We start from the raw sequence: 26,918 nt of genomic DNA on the forward strand, positions 1-26,918 counted from the left end.
AAGAGAATGACGACTGAACAGATGGTTCGGGTCCTCATGAAAGAGATGACCGAGCTGAAGAAGCGGGTGGCGGAGCGAGACGGGGGAGGGGGACCGGAGCGTCCGGCGGCTGGAGCAGCTCCAGGAGGGAAGGCCAAGAGGCCAAGGAGGGGACCAGCCGGGGGAGACGTCCCGGTTCCCTGTACCCCGCTCGAGGCGCCAACCCCAGTACCGGCGGAGGGGAATCCGATTCCCGTGGTGGTTACCCCGACGTCCAATGAGGATATGCCGCCCGAGCTGGCAGCACAGCTTGCAGCGTGGTTGGGCGACAGTAGCGAGGGCGCCACGGCTGCCGAGGCACAGGCGCTGATGAAACAATTGCGCGAGAAACGGGATGCAGCCAAGGTGTCCGCGCCGGTAGTAGACAAGCCACAAGGGACGATTGCGACCGCAGAGGCAGCGTCCGGTGCAGGTAAGCGGCCATTGCCGATCGCGAGGGATGAGTCAGTACCCTCTCGTAGAGAAAAGTTGGGGCAACATGTTCCTTTGGCAATTAAGGAAAAGATTTGGGCGGGGGAATATGTGAACATCTTCTCATTGCTTGTCGATCATTATGAGGTAGAGCATGTTAAGGGTCAGAAGGATCTCATGCACCCGAGTGTTTGGCGCGCAAAAATGGCCGCCTTTAAAGTGAATGAGAATATTGGAAATTGGGGCAATGCGTGGGGAATTTTTACGTCGATCTTGGGGGAACGTAGGCCCGAGTTGCTTCCCGAGTTTCCAATCTATCAGTCTCGAATCATGGGGTACTCGACATCGCACCAGGGTAACCATTGGTTCTGTTATGATAATCTTTTCAGAAAGGCGAAGGAGCATAACAAAAGTTTAACCTGGGATTGTTATGATTCTTTGACATGGGATAAAATGAAGGAGTCAGGAATGTTGAAAATGCCGTTGGTGGGGAGCAATGTTGGCGAATCCTCCCGCCAATATGCGGGGACGCCCTTTCGGTCAGGTACGGGTACCGACGATTACTCGAGACCTGCCGGCAATACAGGGAAAAGGGGTTTCTGCTTTAATTTCAACAGAGGTAAATGTACTAGGCCACAGGGATCGTGTAAATTCAAACATGAATGTAGTGGTTGCGGGTCGTCCCATCCTGAGTCCACGTGCAGAGCCAGAACGGGCGAGAATGGGGGTAGAGGAGGCGCCAAACAGGTCTAATGTAGTCCGAGGGGCGCCTTTACCAACCCCGATTGATACCTTGGCGATGATTCCCTGGCTCAGTGAATACCCGGATCGTACTTCTGCTGGGGTGCTGCGGAACGGATTTTCGTATGGTTTCCGCATCCCGGTAGGGGACTTTCAGGGTGTTGAGAAGTGCAAAAATCAGCTTTCCGTCCTGCAGCATACGACCGTAGTACAGGATAAGATCCGGAAAGAGGTTATTCGAGGTCGGGTCGCCGGCCCGTTTAGTGTACCCCCGGTGCAGAATTTTGTTTGTTCTCCGTTAGGGGTGGTCGCCAAGAAGGACCCAGGTGAGTTTCGACTGATTCATAATTTGTCAGCTCCACGTGGTATTTCTGTAAATGATGCAATCGATCCAGAAGTGTGTTCGGTGCGGTACGCATCCTTCGATGAAGCCGTTGCCATTTTGAATCGCCTGGGGCCCGGGGAGCTGATGGCGAAGTCAGATATCGAGTCAGCGTTCCGATTGCTCCCGGTACACCCAGACGACCAGCGTCTCCTGGGATTCATGTTTCAGGGTTGTTATTACATGGATAAGTGTATGCCGATGGGGTGCTCTATATCATGTGCCTATTTCGAGAAATTCAGTAGTTTTCTACAATGGGTCTTCACAAAAAAGACGGGTTTCCAAAATGTAATGCATTACCTTGATGATTTTCTGTTTCTTGGGGCAGCCGGGGATCTCGAATGTGTCCAGGCCTTGTCCGAATTTTGTGTTCTAATGAACCAGTTTGGTGTGCCATTGGCACCGGGTAAAACAGTGGGTCCTACGACTTGCCTCGAGTTTCTGGGGATCGAGTTGGATTCCAGTGAGGGTTGTTTTCGTTTGCCAGCTGCAAAAGTGTTGAAATTCAGGGCAGCCCTGCAAGTCTGTATAAATGCATCTAAAGTTACGCTGCATCAATTACAGCAGTTGGTGGGAAAATTGAATTTTGCCCTGAGGGTGATACCAATGGCCCGCCCCTTCTCCCGTTCAATTGCCCAAGCGATGGTCGGCCTAAAGGAGGGTCATCATCGCACGAGACTATCGGCTGAGGTCCGCCAGGACATGCGTATTTGGTTAGCATTTTTGGCGGACTTTAATGGTCGAGTCGTCTGGAACAAACCAGCCGTGTCCTCTGAAGAGCTGGGGCTATGGACAGATTCAGCAGGAAGCTTAGGTTTTGGCGCCATCTTCGGCACAAAATGGTCGGCACAAAGGTGGCCGACATGGTGGCATGATAATGGTCTGACGAGTAATATTGCTTTCCTGGAACTTTTTCCCATTTTGGTGGCCCTCAGAACCTGGCCCGATGGGTTCAAAGATCACTCTGTCATATTTTGGTCTGACAATATGACCGTGGTAGAATGCATCAATAGTCAGGCAGCACGTTGTAAACTGATTTTAAGACTGCTCAAAGAAATTGTTTTACTGTGTATGCAACTGAACGTGATATTCAGAGCAAAACATGTCCCAGGGGTGATGAATCAGGCGGCTGACGCACTGTCTCGTTTTCAAATGCAGGCTTTCTCGGGTTTCCTTCCCTCAGCGGACCCAGAGCCGGCACCCTTTCCCGAAGCTCTCTGGTCTCTCGGTGCCCCGAACTTCGTCACCTCGTGGGAGAGAGTCTAGCACCAAGAACGAGGAAGGCATATGAAGGGGCGTTTCGGGCCTATTTAGCCTTTTTGGGGATTGACAGAGAGGGGCTTTGGGGCCACGAGGAATGGGTAGTGCATTTTCTGATGTCCTTGCGTAGGGCTGGGAAGTCGGTGGCTACGGCCCAGAGGCATCGTGCCGCCATTTCCTTTGTTGCCAGGGCTCATAATATCCGGGACCCGACAGCGTCTTTCGTAGTACAGAAAGCGCTGCGTGGGTGGCAACGCCTTGAGGGTCGCAGAGTAGACGAGAGGCGCCCGATAGGTTTGGATAGGTTGTCCCAGTTGTTGGCCACACTCCCTGCCACATGCTCGTCTCAGTTTGAGACGGTATTGTTCCGGGCTGCTTTTATGCTTGCATTTCACGGGGCGATGAGGGTAAGCGAGCTGGTGGCAAGGAACAAACTGGATGTGGCGGGGGGTTTGTGCCAGGAACACGTTCAGATCAGGGGAGAGACGATGACTGTCTCCTTTGTCAGGTCCAAGACCGATCAGGAAGGGATGGGTGACTGCATAATCATACGCAGGATTCCCGGGTCCTCCATGTGTCCGGTAAAGTGTTTAGAAGACTACCTAGCACGAAGGGTGGCATCATGGGGGGGGACCTTGTTGAGACACGCGGACGCCACCCCACTGACGAGATTTCAGTTTCAGCGGGTGCTTGCGATGTCAATTGCCGCAGCGGGCTTGAACCCGGGCGAGTTTAGGACCCATTCCTTTCGTATAGGGGCTGCCACAGAAGCTACAGCCAGGGGTCTTAATGTTGAACAAGTGAAACGAGTGGGGCGTTGGTCCTCCAATTGTTATAAGAGATATGTGCGGTTGCACATGTTGTGAAGCTGTAATAATGTACTCACGCTTCTTGTTTTTGTTTGGTTTTCAGTTGCGCAAGCCTACGAGGCGGGGCGGACTATGCAGTCGACCCAACACCGGGCCAGCGGTCAGACATCACCGGCTGTGAGAAAGGAGGTGTGGGTCGTGGGCCACTCACACGTGAGGCGTGCCGCAGACGTATTCAAAGCAGGTGACATGATTCACGTAGCTGGGGAATACGGGTACAGGGTGTCCTTCTACGGAAGAGGCGGTCTCTGTAATGACCAGTTTCAAACATTTTTTGAGGGTTTGTTAGGGCGGACGAGGTCACCGCCGTCTATAGTTATAGTACATTTAGGGGGCAATGATTTGGTCACCACCGGTAGACGACTTCTCCTGGAGGCAATGCTTTCCACTGTAAGTTGGTTGGCGAGGAGAGTTCCGGGGTGCACAATAGCGTGGTCCCATATGATCCCACGAAAGGTGTGGCGAGGGGCTATTTCTATTCCTGCTTTGAACCATTCTGTTAGAAAGCTTAATAACAAAGTGAGTAGGTTGTTCCGTTCCAGGACATTGCATTCTATCTCGCATGGTTGTATTAATGATGACAGTATGTATTTGGGGGATGGTGTGCATTTGTCTCGGGTGGGCAATGAGTTACTCATAGGTGACTTCTTAGCATGGTTAAAAACGTTGAAACATGACCTTTAGGTAGGAGTTTTGTGGGGGGTCCGGATAGCCGGTCAACTATCCGGCCTGTGGCGGTAAGGTCATGATCGGTGAGCACTAATTGGAAGATCCCTATGAGTGGGCGTCACCCAACACGGATGGGAGCGCTCGGGAGAGGTGGCCTTTGGCCCCTCAACGGGGAGGCGGTCCCTTCTAAGGATGGGTCGCCGAAAGTAAAGGAAAGGCGGTCAAGGCCCCTTCCTGTGTAGGAGGGGTTACAGCCCCCTCCTGGGGAATTTCCCGGGGCCAGTGACGCCTGCGACGGCAGATGTGGTAAGTTGCGTGGGGTTGGGGGGAGGTCTACGATACCTTCTAGATACCTCACACGAGTCTTCGAACGACCTTTAACTGGCGTCGAGTTTATAGGTACCCCCATCAAGTCAAGGGAAATTGGTAGTAGTTGCACTTGAGGTACGCCTCCGTGCTGTCGCCCCTCCCAAGTGGGGGGGGTATGTCTGGTTAGGGATCTTGACACCGGTTACGACCTTGCCGTTGGCCCTTAAACGTTAGGATGTACAATTTCAATATTTCAAGAAAATGTTTTTGTAGGATGTTAGTTCGGCTAGGAGAACCTCTGTATTAGAGAATCTGATAAGGTTAGCCAAACATCGCAATGTGGTAATGAAATTGTACATAATATGAACTGTTTAATGTTTTTAATTTTGTTTTTAATAAATACGGCCGGGAGGGTCACTCCCTCCCACTTCCAAAAACTTCAAGAAATGTTTCCGGTTTCCCTCCTTTGGGGATTGTGTTGAGAGGGGGTGGCGGGTATCTCAGCCATATGGAAAGGGGCGACCACTCGGTCCCCCCGAACGTATGGCAGAGTACCTCGATCCCCCCGGGAAGCCATTTTTGGGCGGGAGGCGCGTCTCGGCTGGTATGCCCGAAGCGGCGTAGCCGGGGCGCGCTCGTTCCCGCCCTAGAGTGGGCTGGCCTAGACACTGACGCGGCTGGCCACGCCCTCGGGGCAGGCAGGGGCGGGTTTACGCCCGCCCTGAAGACGGATAAAAAGGGACGCAAGACCAGAAGACATCCTCTTGTTCCTATGCTCTGAAGCTGCACCTCCTCGCTGCACATGAGCTCGAGACGGAACGAAGAGCCAATTTTGACCCACCCACCAGCCCCTGAAGACAGCCAGTTGTTTGTAATAAAATTGATCAATAATTCTATTTCGTTTACAGGTTGTGGTAGTATCGTGTTGATGATTAAATGTGTAATAAAGAATGGTCTATCTTATGTAAGTTTTGTGATTAAAGAAATTCGGATTTAGTGTCCATCTATAAGCATAATTGTTGGTCATAGTGGCCAGTGTATTTTTCTGGTTTAGTTAGCATTGTCGTATTTATTTTGGTTGGGCGGTAAGGTCATGATCGGTGAGCACTAATTGGAAGATCCCTATGAGTGGGCGTCACCCAACACGGATGGGAGCGCTCGGGAGAGGTGGCCTTTGGCCCCTCAACGGGGAGGCGGTCCCTTCTAAGGATGGGTCGCCGAAAGTAAAGGAAAGGCGGTCAAGGCCCCTTCCTGTGTAGGAGGGGTTACAGCCCCCTCCTGGGGAATTTCCCGGGGCCAGTGACGTCTGCGACGGCAGATGTGGTAAGTTGTGTGGGGTTGGGGGGAGGTCTACGATACCTTCTAGATACCTCACACGAGTCTTCGAACGACCTTTAACTGGCGTCGAGTTTATAGGTGCCCCCATCAAGTCAAGGGAAATTGGTAGTAGTTGCACTTGAGGTACGCCTCCGTGCTGTCGCCCCTCCCAAGTGGGGGGGGGTATGTCTGGTTAGGGATCTTGACACCGGTTACGACCTTGCCGTTGGCCCTTAAACGTTAGGATGTACAATTTCAATATTTCAAGAAAATGTTTTTGTAGGATGTTAGTTCGGCTAGGAGAACCTCTGTATTAGAGAATCTGATAAGGTTAGCCAAACATCGCAATGTGGTAATGAAATTGTACATAATATGAACTGTTTAATGTTTTTAATTTTGTTTTTAATAAATACGGCCGGGAGGGTCACTCCCTCCCACTTCCAAAAACTTCAAGAAATGTTTCCGGTTTCCCTCCTTTGGGGATTGTGTTGAGAGGGGGTGGCGGGTATCTCAGCCATATTTACAATACACCTCTGCATCACCACTCCCACCTCTGCACTACCGCTCTCCAAACTGCATAACCACACTGTACTCTGCAGTACAACTCTGCAGTTTGCACTACCACCAGATTACCACTCTGCACTACCAATTTGCAGTATACACTGCCAATTTACACTGTGCATTATCACTGTGCACCCTGGACTACCAAACTGCACTATGCATTACAAATGAGCACTCTTTAAACTAATCTACATCATGCAGTACCACCTGCACACTAGAATACCACTAGCTATATCAACAGCACTCTGAACTACCATTAACACACTAAATCTGCACTCTGCACTGCCACCCTGTACAACCACTCTGCACTACCACTCTGCACTACCACTATGCCCTACAACTTTGCACTACCACTCTATAATATTACTCTACAATTTTATTCTACACTCTGCATTACCACTCTGCACTATAACTATGTACTCTTTACTACGACTAGCACCCTGCACTACCACTCTACACACTGCACTCTAATCTGTACTATACATTACAATTGTCCACTTTGCAATACTAATCGACTCTGCACTACAAATATGCATACTGCAATACAACTCTGCACCACCATACTTTGCATTATATTATTACTATAATAAATATACTTAAATGTCAGTTAATGCATTTGTGCATTATACATCTCTGTAAATAACATTCAGATTGCATTGGTAAAATAGCTGTTCTTTATAAATGCCAGTATAATAGCATTAGTAAAGTACATAATATATGTAAATAGCAATATAATACCATTTATCACTGGAACTCTGAAATACATATCATTCATAAAATATTATTTATCTCTACAGACTATATTCATTATTGTAATAACATTTCAATTGCATCATTATAAGTGCAATTATCATATTATAAATACACTAATTACTAACAGTATCATAGCATTTATTGTTAACAATAGTAAATACGTATTATTCTAATAAAACATTAACATAGACTATACTTAATTAATGTCAATCATACAAAATTAATGCACTGCATCTTCCTTGTAAATTTCATTTACACTATTACTACATTACTTATTATTAATATTTGTTATTTGCATTGCATTATAGCATTGCTTCCTGCATATAAGTAACAGCAATATAGCTTTACTTACTGCATATATTCTATAGTTCATTCTCATTGTAATAATAATGCCTACTCTTTATAACTGTTATTTATATAATATTAATGCATTGCCAAATACAGTTCCTAGTATGTATAAATATAAGCATTATATTGATACAGTATAAGTATCATATCTAAATCATTCATAAAAGACATAATCATTATAAATGTCACTATAAGAGCATAAAGTGCATAATTTTTTATCAACATTAGTTATTGCTTTCATATAACACATTCTGTATCATTGTCACTCTTATTAAAACATGCACTCTTATATTGTATAAATATTATTGTATAGCATTATTCATGTGCATTATGTATACATATAATTAAAATAGCATTACTACTATGCAATTCATCATAAGTATCACTCCTATTGCACTAAATAATGCCTATTTTTTCAAACAAACAACTTTATAAATGTGATGTACAGTTAACTTACAAATACCTATTAAATTTATAATCATTACAGCTAACATAACATATTTATTTAGTCTTTTAAAATAATAATAACAACTAGAATTAGTATGTTGTTGACAAGCAAAATGCATTAATGCAGGCAACAAAATGATAATATATATATATTTATTACTTTGTTGCATAGTACTGCTACTTTCACTTATCACTAACACTGCCCCAGCTTTGCCTGAGGCATAAGGGACTTAAAAACAGCATTGTAAACTACAAGGCACACCTCCCCATCCCCACCAACATTGCCCAGACCAAATACCTCACGCCTCCAACCTACAACCTACAGCTTTAAGTATCAAGCCCACCACCTGCCACCTAGCTGCAAACAGTGCCATACTGCCTACCACTTCCTACGTTATGCCACTTGCCTCACACCTTGTACATACTACCTCCTGCCCACAATCTGCCTACCATCTGCCTATCAACATCTTCCTGCATTTAAATTAATGCTACATCTCAACGCAAGTTCCCTATTGACACAAATTCACTATCTGCCTAAAGTCACCACATATATAATTACATTACATATCAATTGCAGTCAGCTATATCACTCTCAATGCTTGTTTTAACTTATTAAGCACATGCAAAAGTACCGCCCCAGTACAACATTTGTTTGCACTAACAGAATTCAAACATCCAACAATCGTGCAAAGCAATTGCAAGGTAGTTTTGAACGTACATTGGACATTTGAAGCACTAAACAAGTTAAGGAACTATTTAATTTACAAACATAATGTTTTACATTTACATGTTTAAATAACATAATGTTGCCTATATTAATCTACACATCCTGACAAATCATAAATGTATCAGGTGTGTAAATTAATACTATGATTACTAATTTAACCTGGCCCAAAAATGCAAATTCTCTCTTTATAAATTCATAATATATATGATATCTAGTAATCTTATATTACCCTTGTAAAATAATGTACCTAATTAACAATATATGTCATTATTTGTATAGAATTAAAAATATTGTAATAATACTAATTATATCATTTGCTTACTTTTCAGTATATTATCAAGAAAGAAAACAACAAAGGTAAGACATATATTTAACTAATATATATTTGTATGTCAACTAACAATACCCATCATAGATACAATTAACGTTGTTATATAAAAAAAGCCTAATTAGAAACATATTTCACAAATACAATACTTATATATAAAAACATACCTATTACTAATAAATTGTAAAACCAAATATTATATAAAAAATAAAAACATGCACAAAATAATACAAGCTGATTACCATCAAGGACATGACAAATTCTCAATTATATCAAAAGGCAAACAATGTTTACCAAATAGTACATTTGCTATTATTCATAACTATGAAAAACCTGCACAAATATGGAACAAAGAAGACTTACATTACATTATGGATCTTGGTGATGCTTTATATAAAGATATGCACTTTTTTAATAAACAAGATCTTATGCATCCTGATGATTTACCTAAATATATTACACATACGAATAGCATATATTCTATACCAACATGTCAACCATACTATGGAAATATATTACAACAATTTGATACATTATACCCAGACATACAAACAGCATTAACAATATCATTATTAGAGTCAGGAGTACTACTCTGCATGGATATATACGTTATATCTATTATAAAAACAGCAGATCACTATTATATTTTTGATTCACACAGTAGAGACAGCAATGGAATGCCACATCCACATGGAACAAGTATACTTTTGGAAAAAGACACTTTACCTGATGTAATGAACTACATTTACAATTTAGCTCACCAAATTAAAAAAAAATAATGAAGATAATGTACCATTCGAATTAACTGGATTAAAGATACGAAGCATAAAAAAACAATCATTAGAAAAGGCAGAACAAAATTTCATTAAAAAAACAGCATCTACAGAACCACAATACTTTATGCATACTACAAATAAAACTGCAAAATACCACCCTGTTGCAAGTACATCTCACCAAGAATTTCATTCATCAAAGTTCATTACAAAAAAAAACCTAAAACTAACAAAAGAAGAATCATCAACTACAGAAAAAACAATTACACATATTAGCAACAGCCAATCTTCACCTAACAAAAGACACGAACAAATACTGTAACCTCCAATAATATTAAAATAAATTAAAAAAAACAGCACACAATAGTATACACAATAATGCTAATCCACCACCACCTCATAATACTATAAACATCAATAAAACATCTATAAAACAACACATAAATATACAAGAACAAAATACAAACACAAACACAACAAAACAACAAATATGTAACTCTATAAAAGCCAACATATTAACAACTACAGCAATAACACAAGAATCACAGATCCCGATTAATATTCAAGAATTACAAAACTTACATACAAAAGAAAATATAACATCTAAAGCTATTACATGTAATATTAACATTAAAATACAATCAAATGAAATTAATAATAACGAAAACAAAATTAATGCAGAACATAACATATACATTACAAATAGTATATTTGCCATTATATATAACTACACTCACAATGCATCAAAGTGGACTGAAGAAGACCTTAATAATATAATGCAATTAAGTTACCACTTACAAACAGAAATAGAAATATTTTATAGCAAAAAAAATAGACATAGAAGACATACCTAAATATATCGATCACAATAATATAATATCTGTAATTAAATTTGATAAATATTGCTATTATAACATATCAATGCAAAATACTTTACAAAAAGAAATTACACAAGTATTAAATAATATGTTGACAACATTTAATGCTATATTAGTAGTCATACATCACAAAATATTTACAGTAGGTAAAACAAGTAAATCTTTCTTTATATATAATTGCAATACAACAGATCTAATGGACAATATATATATAAAGTTAAAAGGTACAGCCATAAGAATAGAAACATCAAATAAAGTAATAGAATATCTATTACACCTTATTATTACTGAAGTGTATAGTAAAAATAGTGATATTATAATACAATTAGTGGCTATTGATATACATACAATCCAAAAAAAATCTTTAAAAAATACAATCCAAAGAAAGAAACATAAAGCTACAGCAAATACACCTAAACATATGACAGTACATACTGCAAAAGCATCACACATTACAAATATAACTGTTATACATTCACCAACAAATACAAACAATGATAATGCTGCCAAAAAAAATCAAAGCAATATTACTGAACAAACAACAGAAGTATCATTAGTACCACAAACAAGTAACACACACGTATATAATGACTCTTTAACAGAACAATACATCACTATACATGAACACACAACAACAAATAATACACAACATAATGATATGATAGAAAACATCACATTACAATCAAATATCATTGCAAAATTTCAACAAGAAATACAATCAGGGCCAGAATATATTTGTACCATTTGTAATCAAATGTGGCATAAAGAAACAGTAAGACTAACACATGCCATTAAACACCAGAAAACATTTATACAATGTGATATAAGTTCACAAAAAACTGACTATATATGTAACACATGCCACAAATATATTAGTCAAAAGAAAATACCTCCAAGTTCAGTATTTAATGGAATGAAATTTCCAGATATACCACCTGAACTATACCTACATAACTTAGAAGAAAGATTAGTTTCACCAAGAATACCTTTTGTACAAATAAGAACATTACCTCGTGGTTTTCAAAAGTCTTTATCAGGTGCTGTTGTTAATGTACCAGCTGATGTCATGACTACTGTTACAATATTACCTAGACAAACACATGATAGCATGACAATACCCATTAAATTAAAACGAAAATTAAGTTATAAATCATACACACATTTAGAAAATGTCAGACCCAACATTGTAAAAAAAAGCAGCCATATATCTAGCACAAAATAGTGCATTATTTAAAGAATATGGAATAACAATAAACAAAAATTGGGAATATACACCAGAAATTACAAATGACAACATACAAACTTCAGAAACAAATAATACATCAAGCAGTTCAGATAACATCCCAGCAGGTAACTTAGATACTATGTTAACTAATGAAACAATAACGACAGATAGCATTAATATTTTAAGTTTAGCTCCTGCAGAACATAACATACCACAAGGTTTATATGAAGATAAAGATTCAGAATACTTAGCATTCCCAACAATATTTGCTGGACAACGTAGACCAGCAAATGAAGATAGACATGTACCAGTACATTACAGTACAATTTGTAAATGTGAACTAAGAAATTATGACAAAAGAGTAGCTCAATCAGTAACAAATATGTTTTTTAAACTTAAAAAATTACAAGTTAAACAAATACAAGACAAAATTTTCATATCACTAAAATAGCATTTTAACAATGGCCAAGTTATAATAGTAAAACACATAAAAGAAAATTTAGAAGGAATACTACACTATAATGAAGGCTACAAAATTTTAAAAACAATACGCAGTTCACCTCCATATTGGGAAAATTGTAAAAAAGAAATATTTGCAATGCTAAGACAATTAGGAGTACCAACTTTTTTTCTAACATTATCAGCAGCAGAAACAAAATGGTTTCATTTAATTAACATATTATTACGAATAAATGGTAACAAAGAATGCACTCATGAAGAATTTGAAAATATGTCTTGGGAAAGCAAATGTACATTGATACAACAAAACCCAATTATATGTGCTCGCCATTTTTACTACCAAGTACGAAAATTATTCAATAGCATATTATTACATAAAAGTAATCCTATTGGTAAAATAGTAGATTACTTTTACAGAGTGGAATTTCAACAACGCGGGTCACCACATATACATGCATTACTTTGGATACATAATGCACCTAAGTATAATGAAGCTAAACATGAAGAAGTAACAAAATTCATTGACGAACATATAACATGTAGTAAAACTGAAAACTCAAATATACAACATTTAATACCCTTGCAAAAACATGGACATACTAAAAATTGTCGCATTAAACATCAAAAAACATGCAAGTACCAATATCCTAGATACCCGATGCGGCATACTATTATATTAGAACCATTGCAATTAGAAACAACCAATGATCTCATAAAAGAAAACATAAAAATTATCCATACAACAATGCATACACAAGAATTTGCAATTTATACATTTGAGGATTTTTTGCAACAAATGAAATTAACAGAGGAACAATATATAACATGCATACAATATCTAATACAAAAAACAACTATAGCTCTAAAAAGAACTCCAGCTGAGTGTTTCATAAATAACTATAACAACATAATATTACAAGCATGGCAAGCTAACATAGATATACAATACGTTTTAGATGCATATGCATGTGCTGTATATATTGTTTCCTATATTAGTAAATCTCAAAAAGGATTAAGTAAAATAATTGCACAAGCTACAAAAGAAGTACAACACAATCCAAATATTAAAGAACAATTGAAACACATAGGAAATAAATTCTTAAACTGTACTGAAATTAGTGCACAAGAGGCAGCTTATCTAATACTACAGATACCATTACGAAAAGCTTCACGATCATTTGTATTTATAAATACAAATAGACCAGATAAACGCACATATTTAATGAAAGACATAAATACAATAAATTCACTACCAGACACATCAACAGATATACAATTTGACAATATACTTGTAAAATACAGCACACGTCCAATAACATTGGAAAAAATCACACTAGCTGACTACGCTTCTAATTACAATGCAAAAAAACAAACTGCAAAAAAAAATAATTACAAACACACATGATAACTTGCTTTTAGAACTCAACTTTTGTAAAAATTTTATTTTGCACAGAACAAAGGAAAACATACCATACAATCACTGAGGTGCTATAGATTCCCCATAAATGGGAAGCAGATCAAATCAAGATAAGGACGTCAGCATATCGTAGCCAGCCCGGCTACATAATTACCATTAGGGACAATCCCAGCAAGGACCATCGATGTTATGCAGGTATGAGCAAAGTCTAAAGTAAGTGGGTCCACGAGTTCAAATGTACAAATCAAAAGCAGTCCTTGATATCGTCGAGTGCTTCAGCAACCCCAGAAGAATGAGAGAAAGAAAAAAACACAACTCCCAACCCCCTCCCTCCCACCCCCCCATGAGGCGACACATTCATACTACACTCACTCAAAAAGCCATTTAAACCTGAAAGAGGTGTAAAGATCGCAGAGAGGCCGGGCATACAGCTGACGGCAAGCCCCTAGATAGAAAGGTCACCAGGGGTCCCCATGTAAGTGCAAATGTCTTGTAGTTGCCTAAGAAGATATCCGCCATCCTCTCCAGGCTCAAGAGCCTCCATAGTCGAGCGTGCCACAGAGAAATTGCTGGCGCTTCTTTCCGCTTCCATGCCGCTGCCAACGTAAGTTTGGCCGCTCCCAGGCATAGCCACAGAATCTTTTTGTCTGCTCGCGTCTGATGCTCAAGGCCAGGATCACGCAGACCCAACAGCACTGAGGCGATAGAGTCCTCTATAGGGTACTGGTGGATATCCTTGATATGGGAGAGGATCTCCTCCCAGTAGGGCCGGATCACTGGACAATCCCACCAAATGTGGCGGAAGTCCCCTAGGAGACCACAACCTCTCCAGCATTTGTCAGAGGTCGCTGGGTAAATGCGGTGGAGCCTGGTCGGACAGAGATACCACTGCGTGAGGGTCTTCAGATGGGCCTCCCGCAAGTGAAGCGAGTGATTGAACTGGGTCACATCCCGCCAAAGCGCCGACCATTCAATATCGGTAACCTCTCTTCCCATCAACTCCTCCCATTGCGCCATATACCTTGGTCTAGGTTATAAATCAGATTTAAGCAACAGTTGATAGAGGAAGGAGATAACTCCTTTCATATCCGAGGTTCGCAGCAAGAAAGCTTCAAATGGCGTCAGGGGTCTCGTGGCCGCCTCTCGCAACCCCGGTGACGTGGCCCAGTGCAACAGCTGCGCATGCCGATAGCCATCGGAGGGCGGCACCTGGTAATCCCGCACACAGTTAGCGAAAGTTAGTGGGTCTGGGCCATGAAACAGGTGGGTCAGGGCTCTACAGCCCCCCTCCCTCCATGCGTCAAACGCTCCCTCTCTAAGCGCAGGCGGAAAGTCCGGATTGAAATGTATGGGTGTGAACGGCGAGGGCAATGTCGTCCATCGCTCGTCCGCTGCCAGGGTAGCCCAAACTTTCAGTGTGGTACCCGTAGGGGTACTGATATAGGCGTTCAGTGGATGGTCCTTCTTCGGCTTCCAGGCCAGATCCCATATCGACCGGCCCGCCACACTCCGGTCCATGTGGAGCCAATGTTTTTCGGAGAATTACTGCGACCATTCCACCAGAACCCTCAGCTGGGCTGCCTTATAATAGAGCTGCAGGTCCGGGAACCCAACTCCGCCCTCCAGCCTAGATCGACGTAACACTACAAAGGACAGGCGGGCCCAACCCCCCTGCCACACAAATCGCAGTAACTGCGTCTTAAGTTGCCGAAAGTAGGTAATATCTATCGGGATAGGCAAGGCTTGGAACAGATACAGGAATTTTGGGAGGAGCACCATCTTAATAGCGTGTATCCTGCCCAACCAAGATAGGAATTTGGGCTTCCATCTCTCCAACTCAGAGCGAGTCTTCGCTAGGAGGGGTGGAAAGTTGGCCGAAAACAACTTGCCCACCGTCGACGTCAGGTGGACCCCAAGATAAACAAGTGACCCAGAGGCCCAGGCTAGAGGAGTCAGGGGCCGTACTCGATCCACTTCCGCCTGCGAAAGAGTCAGATTTAACAGGTACGATTTGCTGTAGTTCACCTTAAACCCCGCCACTTCTTCATATTCCAGAAGAAGGTCCCTGACGTAGGGCAGCGAGTGTTCGGGGTCAGCCACAGAGAGCAAAACGTCATCCGCGAAGAGCGTGATCTTATGTTGCTCTCCTGTAAATGGTAGGCCACGCACCTCCTCATGTTCTATCACCGCCATTGCTAGAGGCTCGATGCTGAGCGCAAACAATAAGGGAGAGAGGGGGCAGCCCTGCCGAGTGCCCCTTGAATGTGGGAAGAAAGCCGACAGCTGGCCATTCACCACCACTCTGGACCTGGGGCTGCAAAAATTCGCCCTCACCATCGTGATGAACGTTTCCGAAAAGCCAAAAGCCGACAGCGTGTTGAATAGGAAGCCCCAGTCAACCCGGTCAAAGGCCTTCTCGGCGTCCAGACCCACCAGCACCGCCGGGATGTGAAATCTGTTCGCCTTTTCAATTAAATGTACCACTCTGCGCGTGTTATCGTGGGTCTGGCGCCCCTTGATGAAACCGGATTGATCGGGGTGTATGATCGCCGGCATTAAATCCTGCAGCCGGCAAGCTAGGATCGCTGAGTACAATTTAGCGTCAATATTAAGCAGGGCTATGGGGCGAAACGACGCACAATTCGCGAGATCCTTCCCTGGTTTCAGCAGAACAGTGATCACCGCCTCGGCCATAGGCCCGGCAGAAGACCCGGACTTGGCCATATCATTAAAAAGGGAAACTAAAAAATCACATATCTCAGTGGCATACGATTTATAAAAAACAGCGGTATAGCCATCTGGACCCGGCGCCTTGTGTAACTTCAGCTTCCCAATAGCTGCAAGGACCTCCTCCCTCGAGATCGGCGCCCCCAGCAGGTCATTCCATTCTTTAGATATTTCAGGCAGAGGCAAGCGTCGTAGATATTCCCGCTGGCCTTCCGTCTCCAAGCCATCACTTGTATAGAGGTCGGCATAGAAACGCCCAAAGATGTCCGCTTTAGCTTCATCCCGGTGCTGCAGAACCCCTGCCGCATCCCTGATGCCTCCTATATACTCCCGCTCCCTCCTATCCCGCAGTTGGCGTGCCAGATGCCTGCCCACCTTATTCCCACAGGAATACGACATTCGCCCCAGTCATAGGAGTGTAAGATCAGCCCTATTGGTGTAGTGAGCCCGCAGTTTCCCCCTAACCGCCGTCAGTGGGCGAAGGGTCACCCTCGAGGGATTAAGTTTATGGGCCCGCTCAAGCTCAACCACCTCGGCTTCTAGGGCCTCTCGTTCTTTCCTTCGCAGAACGTTAAGTTGCGAGTTGAGACCAAGGCACGTGCCTCTGATGGAGGCCTTAAAAGCGTCCCACGTGTTCGATAGTGAGGTATCAGACGGGGGGTTAAATTCAAAAAATTCCCGGATGGCAAGTCGAAGCGTCTTATTAGAGGTGTCGTCCCTAAGCAGGGAAGCCGGGAAGTACCACCTACGTTGCCCCGTGCCGGGCGGCAACCAGCGGAGGCTAAGCACCAGCAAGCTGTGATCCGAGATGGATATTGGGAGAATGGCGGCATCCACAATGTCCCCTTGCAGTGATTGGCTAAGAAAAATGTGATCCAGGCGGGAGTAAGAGTGGTGCACATGGGAGAAAAATGTGTAGTCCTTAGTGGTGGGATGAAAACAACGCCACCCATCAATTAGCCCCAGTTCCCCCACTACCTGCTGCGATAGAGTAGAAAATACACCCGTGCCAGCCCTATGACCCACTGAGCTATCCAGCTCCTTATCCCACACCAAATTACAATCTCCCAGTAGAAACAGGTTCCCCTCCACAAAATCCCCAACCTTCTGCAACAAGTTCTGTAAGAATGCATTCTGACCAGAATTGGGGAGATATACTACTACAAATGTGCACAGCCGCCCCTGTACATGCCCTTTAACCATCAACCAGCGCCCTTCTTTGTCATTGCGCACCTCCACAGGTTGGAAGTGCAATGCAGCGCGGAAAAGGAGGGCCACTCCTCTGTGCTTCGTAGTGGCCGAGGACCTGTATATGATGGGGTACACCTTATGCCTCAAACGCATCTCATCTCTCCGCGCTAGGTGAGTTTCCTGCAACCCCACAATGTCTAGCTGATGATCCACTATATACTTCCAAACCTTCTGCCTCTTCTGCGGCGAATTGAAACCCTTGACGTTCCAAGTCCCTATGCTAACTGGCATAATGCAAAGTGTCCCCGAAACTTCCAACTACCACCCCGTGAGTTCCTTCCCCTCCACTGGGAGGCCCATCGGGCAAGGGCAACAACAGAGGACTGTACACGGCATCCCCAGTGCGACATCCAACCCTCCCCCGCCTTGTAGCATCCCCCTTCGCCACCACCACCACCGCACCCTCAACCAATGCATCCATACATCCCAACTTCCAGGCACACATCAGAGCTCTCAGGTCACCATCATGGAACCCCCCCAACCCCAAACCCTCAAACTCCCCAACACCCAACCCTACCCGTAGAGGAAAGAACAACAAGCAAAAGAAGTGTAAAACATAAAGGATGAAGAGAATACTCATCAGTTCCAGTAGTCCAAAGTTCGCGAGGGGCCTTCCCAACTGGAAGTGGAGCAGGGGTGCCAGTTGGCCAACCCCCGCGGCCATGGTCCGGGGTGTCTTCCCAAAAAGTACATCCATACCCCAGACCGAGGCACCGAAGCCCCTCCAGCGCCGATCCTGGTCAGTTCAAATCAGTGGTCATGCTGCTCCAGAGCTTTGCTGCGTATCCGCCAGAGTGGCCGAAGCCACTGCGTCGTCCCTTTCCTGAAGGCTAGCGGCACGATCCGGCCGCCGCCGGTCCGGAGAAGCCCCCACCCTGTGCCAAGAGGATGAGTGGCGACGTCTCCGAGATGGCGAAGTATTCGCCTCCTGTGAAGAAGGGACATCCTGCAGACCCAAGAGGTCCTTTGCTGCTTGGAGTGAATTAATCTGTGCCAGCCGATTCTGCCAACGGAAGATGATCCTGAAGGGGTGACCCCATGAGTAGGAGATGTTGCGTTCTCTCAAGAAGGAAGTCACCGGCCGAAACTCCCTCCTCTTCCGCAGTGTGGAGGCTGCCAAGTCCTGGTACAGTTGAGGGGCATGGCCCCTGAATTGCAGTGACGGGATGGTCCGGGCCTTGCGGAGAATGCGTTCTTTGATTTGGAAATCATGAACGCAGACGAGGATGTCAGGAGGGGGACCCCCTCCGCGCCTAGGCAGACCCACTCTATGTACTCTGTCCATCTCGATTTCCCGCACCTCCTCCTCGTCCAAAACCTGCAAAAACAAATCCCGGACGTAGCCACGCAGGTCGCCCGCCTCACCATCCCATGGCACCGCCCGAATGCGGATGTTGTTCCTCCTGGAACGGTTTTCCAGGTCCTCCGCGTGCGTCTGCAGGTCTAGATTCTGTTCGGTGAGGCGGATGACATCTTGTTGCAGTAAGTGCACATCATTAGCCATGCTCAAATCATGGTCTTCCAGGGTCGCCACTCTCTCGCCAATACCGTCCACGTCCCTACGCACTTCCCTCAGGTCACAGGCCAATTGAGCCCGGAGCTCAGAAATATCTTCCTTGATGGAGGCAAATAATTCAGACATGAAGGCCTTAGTTGCAGGTGCCTCGTCGTCCGATACCTTCTGTGAGCCACTGGCCCCCGGGGACGCCGGCTGCTGAGATGACTTGGAGGCTCCATCCTTACCCTGTCGTCCTCCCTTGCGTGGCACGGTGGACATCTTGGCTGGTAGCACGCAGACCGGGGAACAGACCTCCCCAACCAGACAAGGATAAGGTGCTATGGGATCACGTAGGCCGCAACGCTCCCTCCCAAGCAGCTCAAATGGAACCCCCCCACCGTCCAGGGATCCCCACAGTGGTCGCTCGTCGGGACACTGGAGGTCAGGTCTGTAGCAGGCGACCCAAATGCCGGGGGGCAGCGGTACCCACCACCAACTGTGTGCGGTCAGGAGGCAGGGCGTGTTAAGGCAATGTAGTTACAGTCCACTCCGTGACCAGCGCTAGCCACGCCGTGGCCACCGGGAAGTAACCAAGATGGAACTGCGTCAGACTCAGATGAGGTGTGGTCCCAGGGTAAGGGTGCAGCAGTCCGGCACCAGCAGTCTATCCCCCTAACGGGTTCCGTGATCCCAATGGCCCAGCACCGCTCACACGGAGCCGCGGATCTCAACGCAGATCGCTCTGGTACCACGTGGCAAATGCAGTCGTCCAGCCGGCCCACGCCTATAGGCCAAATGCAGCTCCACGGCAGTTGTAGGTAGCGCCGGGCCCCGCCGTTCCAGGCATCATGGCCGCTCCCGCCCCTTCCTGGGGAGACAATCACCCTGCAGACGAGCCCTCGCTCGGGTCGGCCCTGCCGCCGGACCCTTCCCTCGTCCCTGCACAGCCCGCCTCCACAATCAGCACTGGGCCCCGCGTGACTCCGCTCCCCTCCAACGGCCCCGGCTCGCGCAGCCCGTCGGCAATCAGCCGGCTCTGGACGCTCCGGTGCGTGCTTACCGCACCTCCTCTGTCCGGTCGCTGCTGGAGTCACCTCCACGTTCCGGCTATCCCCGCCGTCCTCTGCAACAGGGCTCCGATGCCCAGGCCTGCTCCCCTGCCAGCAGGACCTCCTCCCCTACCTCCGGCAGGCGCTGAAAGATTTGCAGGCGGCATCTCTCCAACCACCGCGGAGGCCGCAGGTCACCGCGCCGGCCCCCCGACCCACGCGAGGCCGGTGCTTCACAGGCCCCAGAGGCCAGTTACCCCCGCGGCTGATCCCAAGGTCGCTCCGCTCCTCCGATGGCACCGCTGCACTCCGTTGCGCTGGGGGCACTTCCCCCACCCCTTTGGACCCAGGCAGCTACTCCAGGACCGTGCTATTAGCAGCTTTTTACAGATCGGCGCCGGAGGGACCTGGAAAAGCGTCCTACTCCGACGCCATCTTGGCCACGCCCCCTAGAACTCAACTTTTATAGCTCAGATGATGAAGAAATAGAAATTAATAACATAGTTAATAAACAAGGCAATACTACATTTACTGAACGCACAAAACAAAAAATTATACGATACTGCAGATTCAGCAAATTAAATTATTCAGAAAATTATTACAGAGAGTTATTATTGCTATTTTATCCCTGGCGAATAGAGAATAATATAATTGGTACAAAATATACATACTATGAAAGATATCTGGAATTACAAACAATTATTGATGCAAACCATTATATATATAATAAACAAAATGAAATACTTTGCACAAGTAATATATCAACAGAAAATAATGCAAACCTTACACCGCCATTATCACCTGTAATAAATAACCAAGATGATTTACATGATGACAATGACCTATATCATCAAGAATTACAGTATGACATATCTTTGGATTTGGGAATTAGAAGTACTACAGAAGAAGAAGCATTAATAAATAATATGTTACCAAAAGACAAATACAATGAACTAATGCTAAATTTAACATTAGAACAACTAAACTTCATTTATCACCATCTAAATGCAATTAAAACACAAAAGCTACCTTTTTATACTTTTTGTACTGGAGGTGCAGGAGTAGGAAAAAGCTTCCTTATAACAGCACTTCATCACACATTATTACGCTACTACAATACTAAAGCCGGAGAAAATCCAGAAAATGTTCATATACTACTAACAGCACCAACAGGTAAAGCAGCACATAATATACAAGGACAAACACTACACAGTACTTTCAAAATACCAGTATCCCAAACAATAACATATAAACAACTAACTCATGAAAACAGGAGCATACTTCAAAGTAAGCTTATGCATTTAAAAGTATTAATAATAGATGAAATATCAATGGTCGGTGCAAATATGTTTAATTTCATACACAATAGATTGCAAGAAATAAAAGCTTCTAACCAACCATTTGGAGGGATATCAATATTAGCAATTGGAGATTTCTATCAATTAAAGCCTGTATTTGATACATACATATTTGACAATTCAAAACATTTGTATGGGCCATTAAGCACTAACTTGTGGAAAACACATTTTCAATTATATGAACTTACAAAAATAATGAGACAACTAAATGACATGCCATTTGCAGAAATGCTCAACAGACTAAGAGTAGGCAAACACACAAAAAACGATATCACAAAGATCAAATCACGAGAAATAGAACCTCCACAAAGTATTAAAAAATGTATACCATATATAATGGGTACTAACAGAGAAGTGAATGAAATAAATAACACAGTATTATCACAACATATGCAATATCATGCAGTTTATACCACATTAGCAATAGACACAGTTGCTTCAGACCTAAGTCAAGAAGTTAAAGAAAAAATATTAAAACAATTACCAGCAGACTCTACAAAAACAATGGGATTAGCAAGCATACTACATATTGCAATTAAACTTCGATATGATTTAACTGCAAATATTGCTGTCAATGATGGATTAACAAATGGAGCAATAGGAACGGTAGAATATGTTGATTGTACAAATAACATACCTATTATAGTATGGATACATTTTGATAAAAACAATATTGGTAAAAGTACTAGACAACAAAACAAACATTTATACCATGCTAATATATCACATGAATGGACACCAATATTGCCTATAGCAAGAAACTTTCAATACACTAAAAAATGTTTAACTATAATACGTAAGCAATTTCCATTACGGCAATCATCAGCACGAACAATTCATAGAACACAAGGTGAAACAATTGAACCACTTTATATACACTTTAATAATACTAAAACACATCACCTACACTATGTAGCTATTAGTAGAGCAAAATCATTACAAAATATATATATAAAAAACTTTGATGAAAAAAAAATTGCAATACACCCAAAGGTCAATGAAGAAATGTTCCGATTAAAAACATATATGTCACTACAAATATCCATAACTCAAATATCACAATTTAAAAACAACGTTACTGTTATTGTACAAAATATACGCCCACTACAAAAAAAATTTCAATACATATTAGCTGACAGTAACATATTAAATGCTGATATTTTATGTTTTACAGAAATAAATACAACACATAAACCAAGTACAGATGCTTTTATAATTCCAAATTACAATATGCTAATATTTGATAAATACCATAACCAACAAACAAACCATGGTATTATAGTATATTATAAAACAAACCACAAAATACAACCAGTATTTACAACAGAAAACAAATTGACATCTTGCAATTTACAAAAGAAATACAAAACAATGACTACCTATTTGTAATAATCTACAAGCCACCAAAGGTAAGCATTCAAATACTATTACAAATACTAACAACAATATTAAACAATTATCCAAATCATAAATATATTATAATGGGTGATTTCAATGTTGATTTACAAAAAACAACACACAATACAAATGTATTATTAGATTACATGTTGACAAACTTTAACTGTGTTCAAATAATAAACACACTTACAACAGATTACAATTCTATATTAGATCATATATTTACAAATGCAAACATACAACATTCTGGAACTTTAGAGTCATATTACAGTGATCATAAACCAATTTGGATAGCTATTTAATTTATAAGCATTACAGTACAGTTATAATATGTGTCGAATTTACAATTATGGTACCATATTAAACTAATTGCATTTTTTTTACAGATGATTTCTATTCAAGATTTAAAGGACAGCAAACAAGACGAAAGTAAGCCATACCAAAAGGCAATTCGTGTAAACATCATTCACTGTACAGGAAAAACATACTATCGCAATGCTAAGCAAGAGAATAAAGTAATATACCATATGGCATTAGCAGATCAAACATCATCTTTAAAAGCTACTTGCTATAATGAAGACTACTATGCTCAAACCAAAGAAGGATATGGCATGCTAATTCGCAATTACCTTATGAAAAATGATACTATGATTATTACAAAACAAACTAAGATTTCAAGAATGCCAACAATTGAAATACCTGCAGAAATAAATCAAGAAGCAATTAATATTTTGCAACCACCACCTCCACCAGTTTCTCCAATAAAAACAGTGAGAGAAGTGAGTGTAAAAACACTCCTAAGCGTCTCCGGAACAATAATTGAGGTAAGCTATTTTTTATACTTATCATATTTACTACTGCATTATCTGACGTACCAAAAAAGGTACACATTTAAAAAGTTAACGATTGCATGTTACTGAAATGCACCTATGTACAAATAAAAAAGTGTATTACAGTTCTAAATGTTTTAAAGCACAAAAATTGAGTAATTGCCTAACAAACTTTCAACCTATGCTGTTCCTTATGATTAATGTCTATGTTACTATGTAAAATTATGTTAAATTAATATTGCTACTCTCCAAAAAGAAATAACAAGTAAGTAATCTACAACTTATAAATATACACAAACTGCACAAAATATGCAAAGACATATTGCATTTACCAAGGATACTAAAGAAAAAAAATTGCCACCATTATGCATTTGATTATCATACAACAAATGTATGCACCATTTAATAACAGGTAAGTAATGTAAATACTATACTATATTAGTGCCAGAGTATACTAAAGAAAAAAATAATGCAACCATTATGCATTTAATTATCATACAACAAATGTATGCACCATTTAATAACAGGTAAGTAATGTAAATACTATACTATATTAGTGCCAGAGTATTCACAATAAGTAAACATATATACAGAAAACAAAATAATACATGCATTATATATATATCACAACAAAAGTGTGCACCATTTAATAACAGGTAAGTAATGTAAATACTATACTATATTAGTGCCAGAGTATTCACAATAAGTAAACATATATACAGAAAACAAAATAATACATGCATATTATATATATATCACAACAAAAGTGTGCAACATTTAATAGCAGGTAAGTAATATAAAACTATACTACACTATTTACATAAGTATGAGACCAATAACAATGAAGAACACACTTAGTATACCCAACACCCTATCAAAAAAAGTATCTCCCACCATATAACGAGTGTTCCAACAAATAAATGAAGTTGTACCCACCATAGTAACAAGCACTACCTCTACTTTTAGCATTGTGACATGCAGTAAACTCTACATACCTACCACAATGCTAAAAGTACTCATATACCACCTTTATCTCACAAATCGATATATAACTGATATACAGTATGAGCAAGCAACTTTGCAAGGTAAGTAAACTAATAATTGAATTATTAACATATCCTCTTCATAGACTTGGCATTCTATAACAACAACTTGCAAGCAGCACACACCACACAAATTGCCAATTTTACAAAGAATACAACGTACTCATATACCACCTTTATCAAACAAATCGATATATAACTGATATACAATATGAGCAAGCAACTTTACAAAGTAAGTAAACTAATAATTGAATTATTATCATATCCTCTTCATAGCCAAGGCATTCTATAACAACTTGCAGCTACCAAATGCAATAACTAAAGATTGTAAGTTTGAACAACTGTTGTTACAAAAAGAAAGTAACACAATATCAAAAAAATACCAATTATAACAAACAAATAAATATCTGAAAAACAGTTAAATTGTATGCAAGAACTGTCATGTCAATACTAATCATATTTCAAATTAAGCAAAAACTAGCACAATGCTTGTGACTAAATAAAAATTATATAACGAACATATGTTACTTTACAGGAAGAACAAACCAAAAATATATTTGTTGGAGGACAAGAAACACAATTGAAAAGTATCACTGTTAAAGATACAACTGACTCTGTGAAAATTACTCTATGGAGAGAGGCAGCTGACTTCCCAATAGAAATTGGAAAATATGTACATTTATCGCACCTAACAGTGCATGAATTTAACAAAGAAAAGATTTTGAACACAACTCGACATACAAAAATACAGGTAAGTAAAATTTACATTACGATTAATAGTTAGCTAATATGAGTAATTAAATAAATACTAAAACAGTATCTTTGCAGGTAGTAAAACCACCACAAGAAAACCTTGACATAACTATTTATGGATTAGACAACGTACATCAAGAAACAAGCATTGTAACAGTACAAGTAAATGGAACAGAACATTTCCAATCCATGGAAATTCACAATATTTCATTAATGGACTTTTTACATATAAGCTATGATGTAGAAGACTTAGCTGATGCATTAATGAAATATCTACCATTATCTGTAAAGATAACATTTTGTAATGGATATATAACAAACATCATTGAAAATATATAATGTAATGCAATTATACAAACTTTAACAAATGTTGCCTACTAAAATAGAATTGATGTTTACAATGTTACTTTGCACAAGTTTTAATAACACAACATATATATATATATTGTTTGATACTGTTTGATACAAAACTAGATTACAAAATTACTTTTAATTGCAAATCACTGTTAGAAATGCTTTTATTATAATTACTGTGTGGGAATTACTGGAAATGTTGCCTACTAAAAATACAATTAATATATACAATGTTACTTTGCACAAGTTAAAAAAAAGACAACAAATATATATATATTGTTTGGTAGTGTTTGATACACAACTAGATTACAAAATTACTTTTAATTGCTAATCACTGTTTGAAATGCTTTTATTATAATTACTGTGTGAAAATTACTGTACAAATCTTGAGTTATTTTTGTATACCCTATATAGATACATTTGCTTACATTTACTAAGTGTAACATATACAACGTTGGTTCACTACTAAGTTTAAAAAAATGTGCATGTTAGTAATCATTTACAGGTTCTACATTTACAATTAATAAAAAAAATAACATAAATTTGAGTTTATATCAAAAATGTTTATAATGTAAAAAACTAGTTTACCTATGCATTTTGCTGGTGCACCTTTTCTAATCATCTGAAAATTGCAAATTGAATGCCACTATTACTTTTACTAACGCCTGTCATGTCCACTGATTTACTTAAAGCTCTAACCTAATGTTACTCCACCTAGCACCTCCTTTCACACTGCATTTTTCT

At 41.4% G+C, this 26,918-nt stretch overlaps 1 protein-coding gene across 1 annotated transcript in view; it reads left to right on the forward strand.

Annotated features, from left to right (window-relative positions):
- The window catches only part of LOC147748200 (uncharacterized), a 236,375-nt gene extending 209,679 nt beyond the window's left edge, over positions 1–26,696 (forward strand). The window contains exons 4-7 of the mRNA XM_086936395.1: positions 9,163–9,190; positions 23,581–24,018; positions 25,603–25,818; positions 25,896–26,696. Coding sequence (XP_086792521.1) covers positions 23,581–24,018; positions 25,603–25,818; positions 25,896–26,159 — 918 coding nt within the window. The 5' untranslated portion in view covers positions 9,163–9,190 and the 3' untranslated portion in view covers positions 26,160–26,696. The remainder of the gene's footprint in view (positions 1–9,162; positions 9,191–23,580; positions 24,019–25,602; positions 25,819–25,895) is intronic.
- Positions 26,697–26,918: the final 222 nt, after the last annotated feature.

The sequence above is a fragment of the Lissotriton vulgaris genome, chromosome 1_1 (genome assembly GCF_964263255.1).
Source record: "Lissotriton vulgaris chromosome 1_1, aLisVul1.2, whole genome shotgun sequence".
Taxonomy (NCBI): domain Eukaryota; kingdom Metazoa; phylum Chordata; class Amphibia; order Caudata; family Salamandridae; genus Lissotriton; species Lissotriton vulgaris.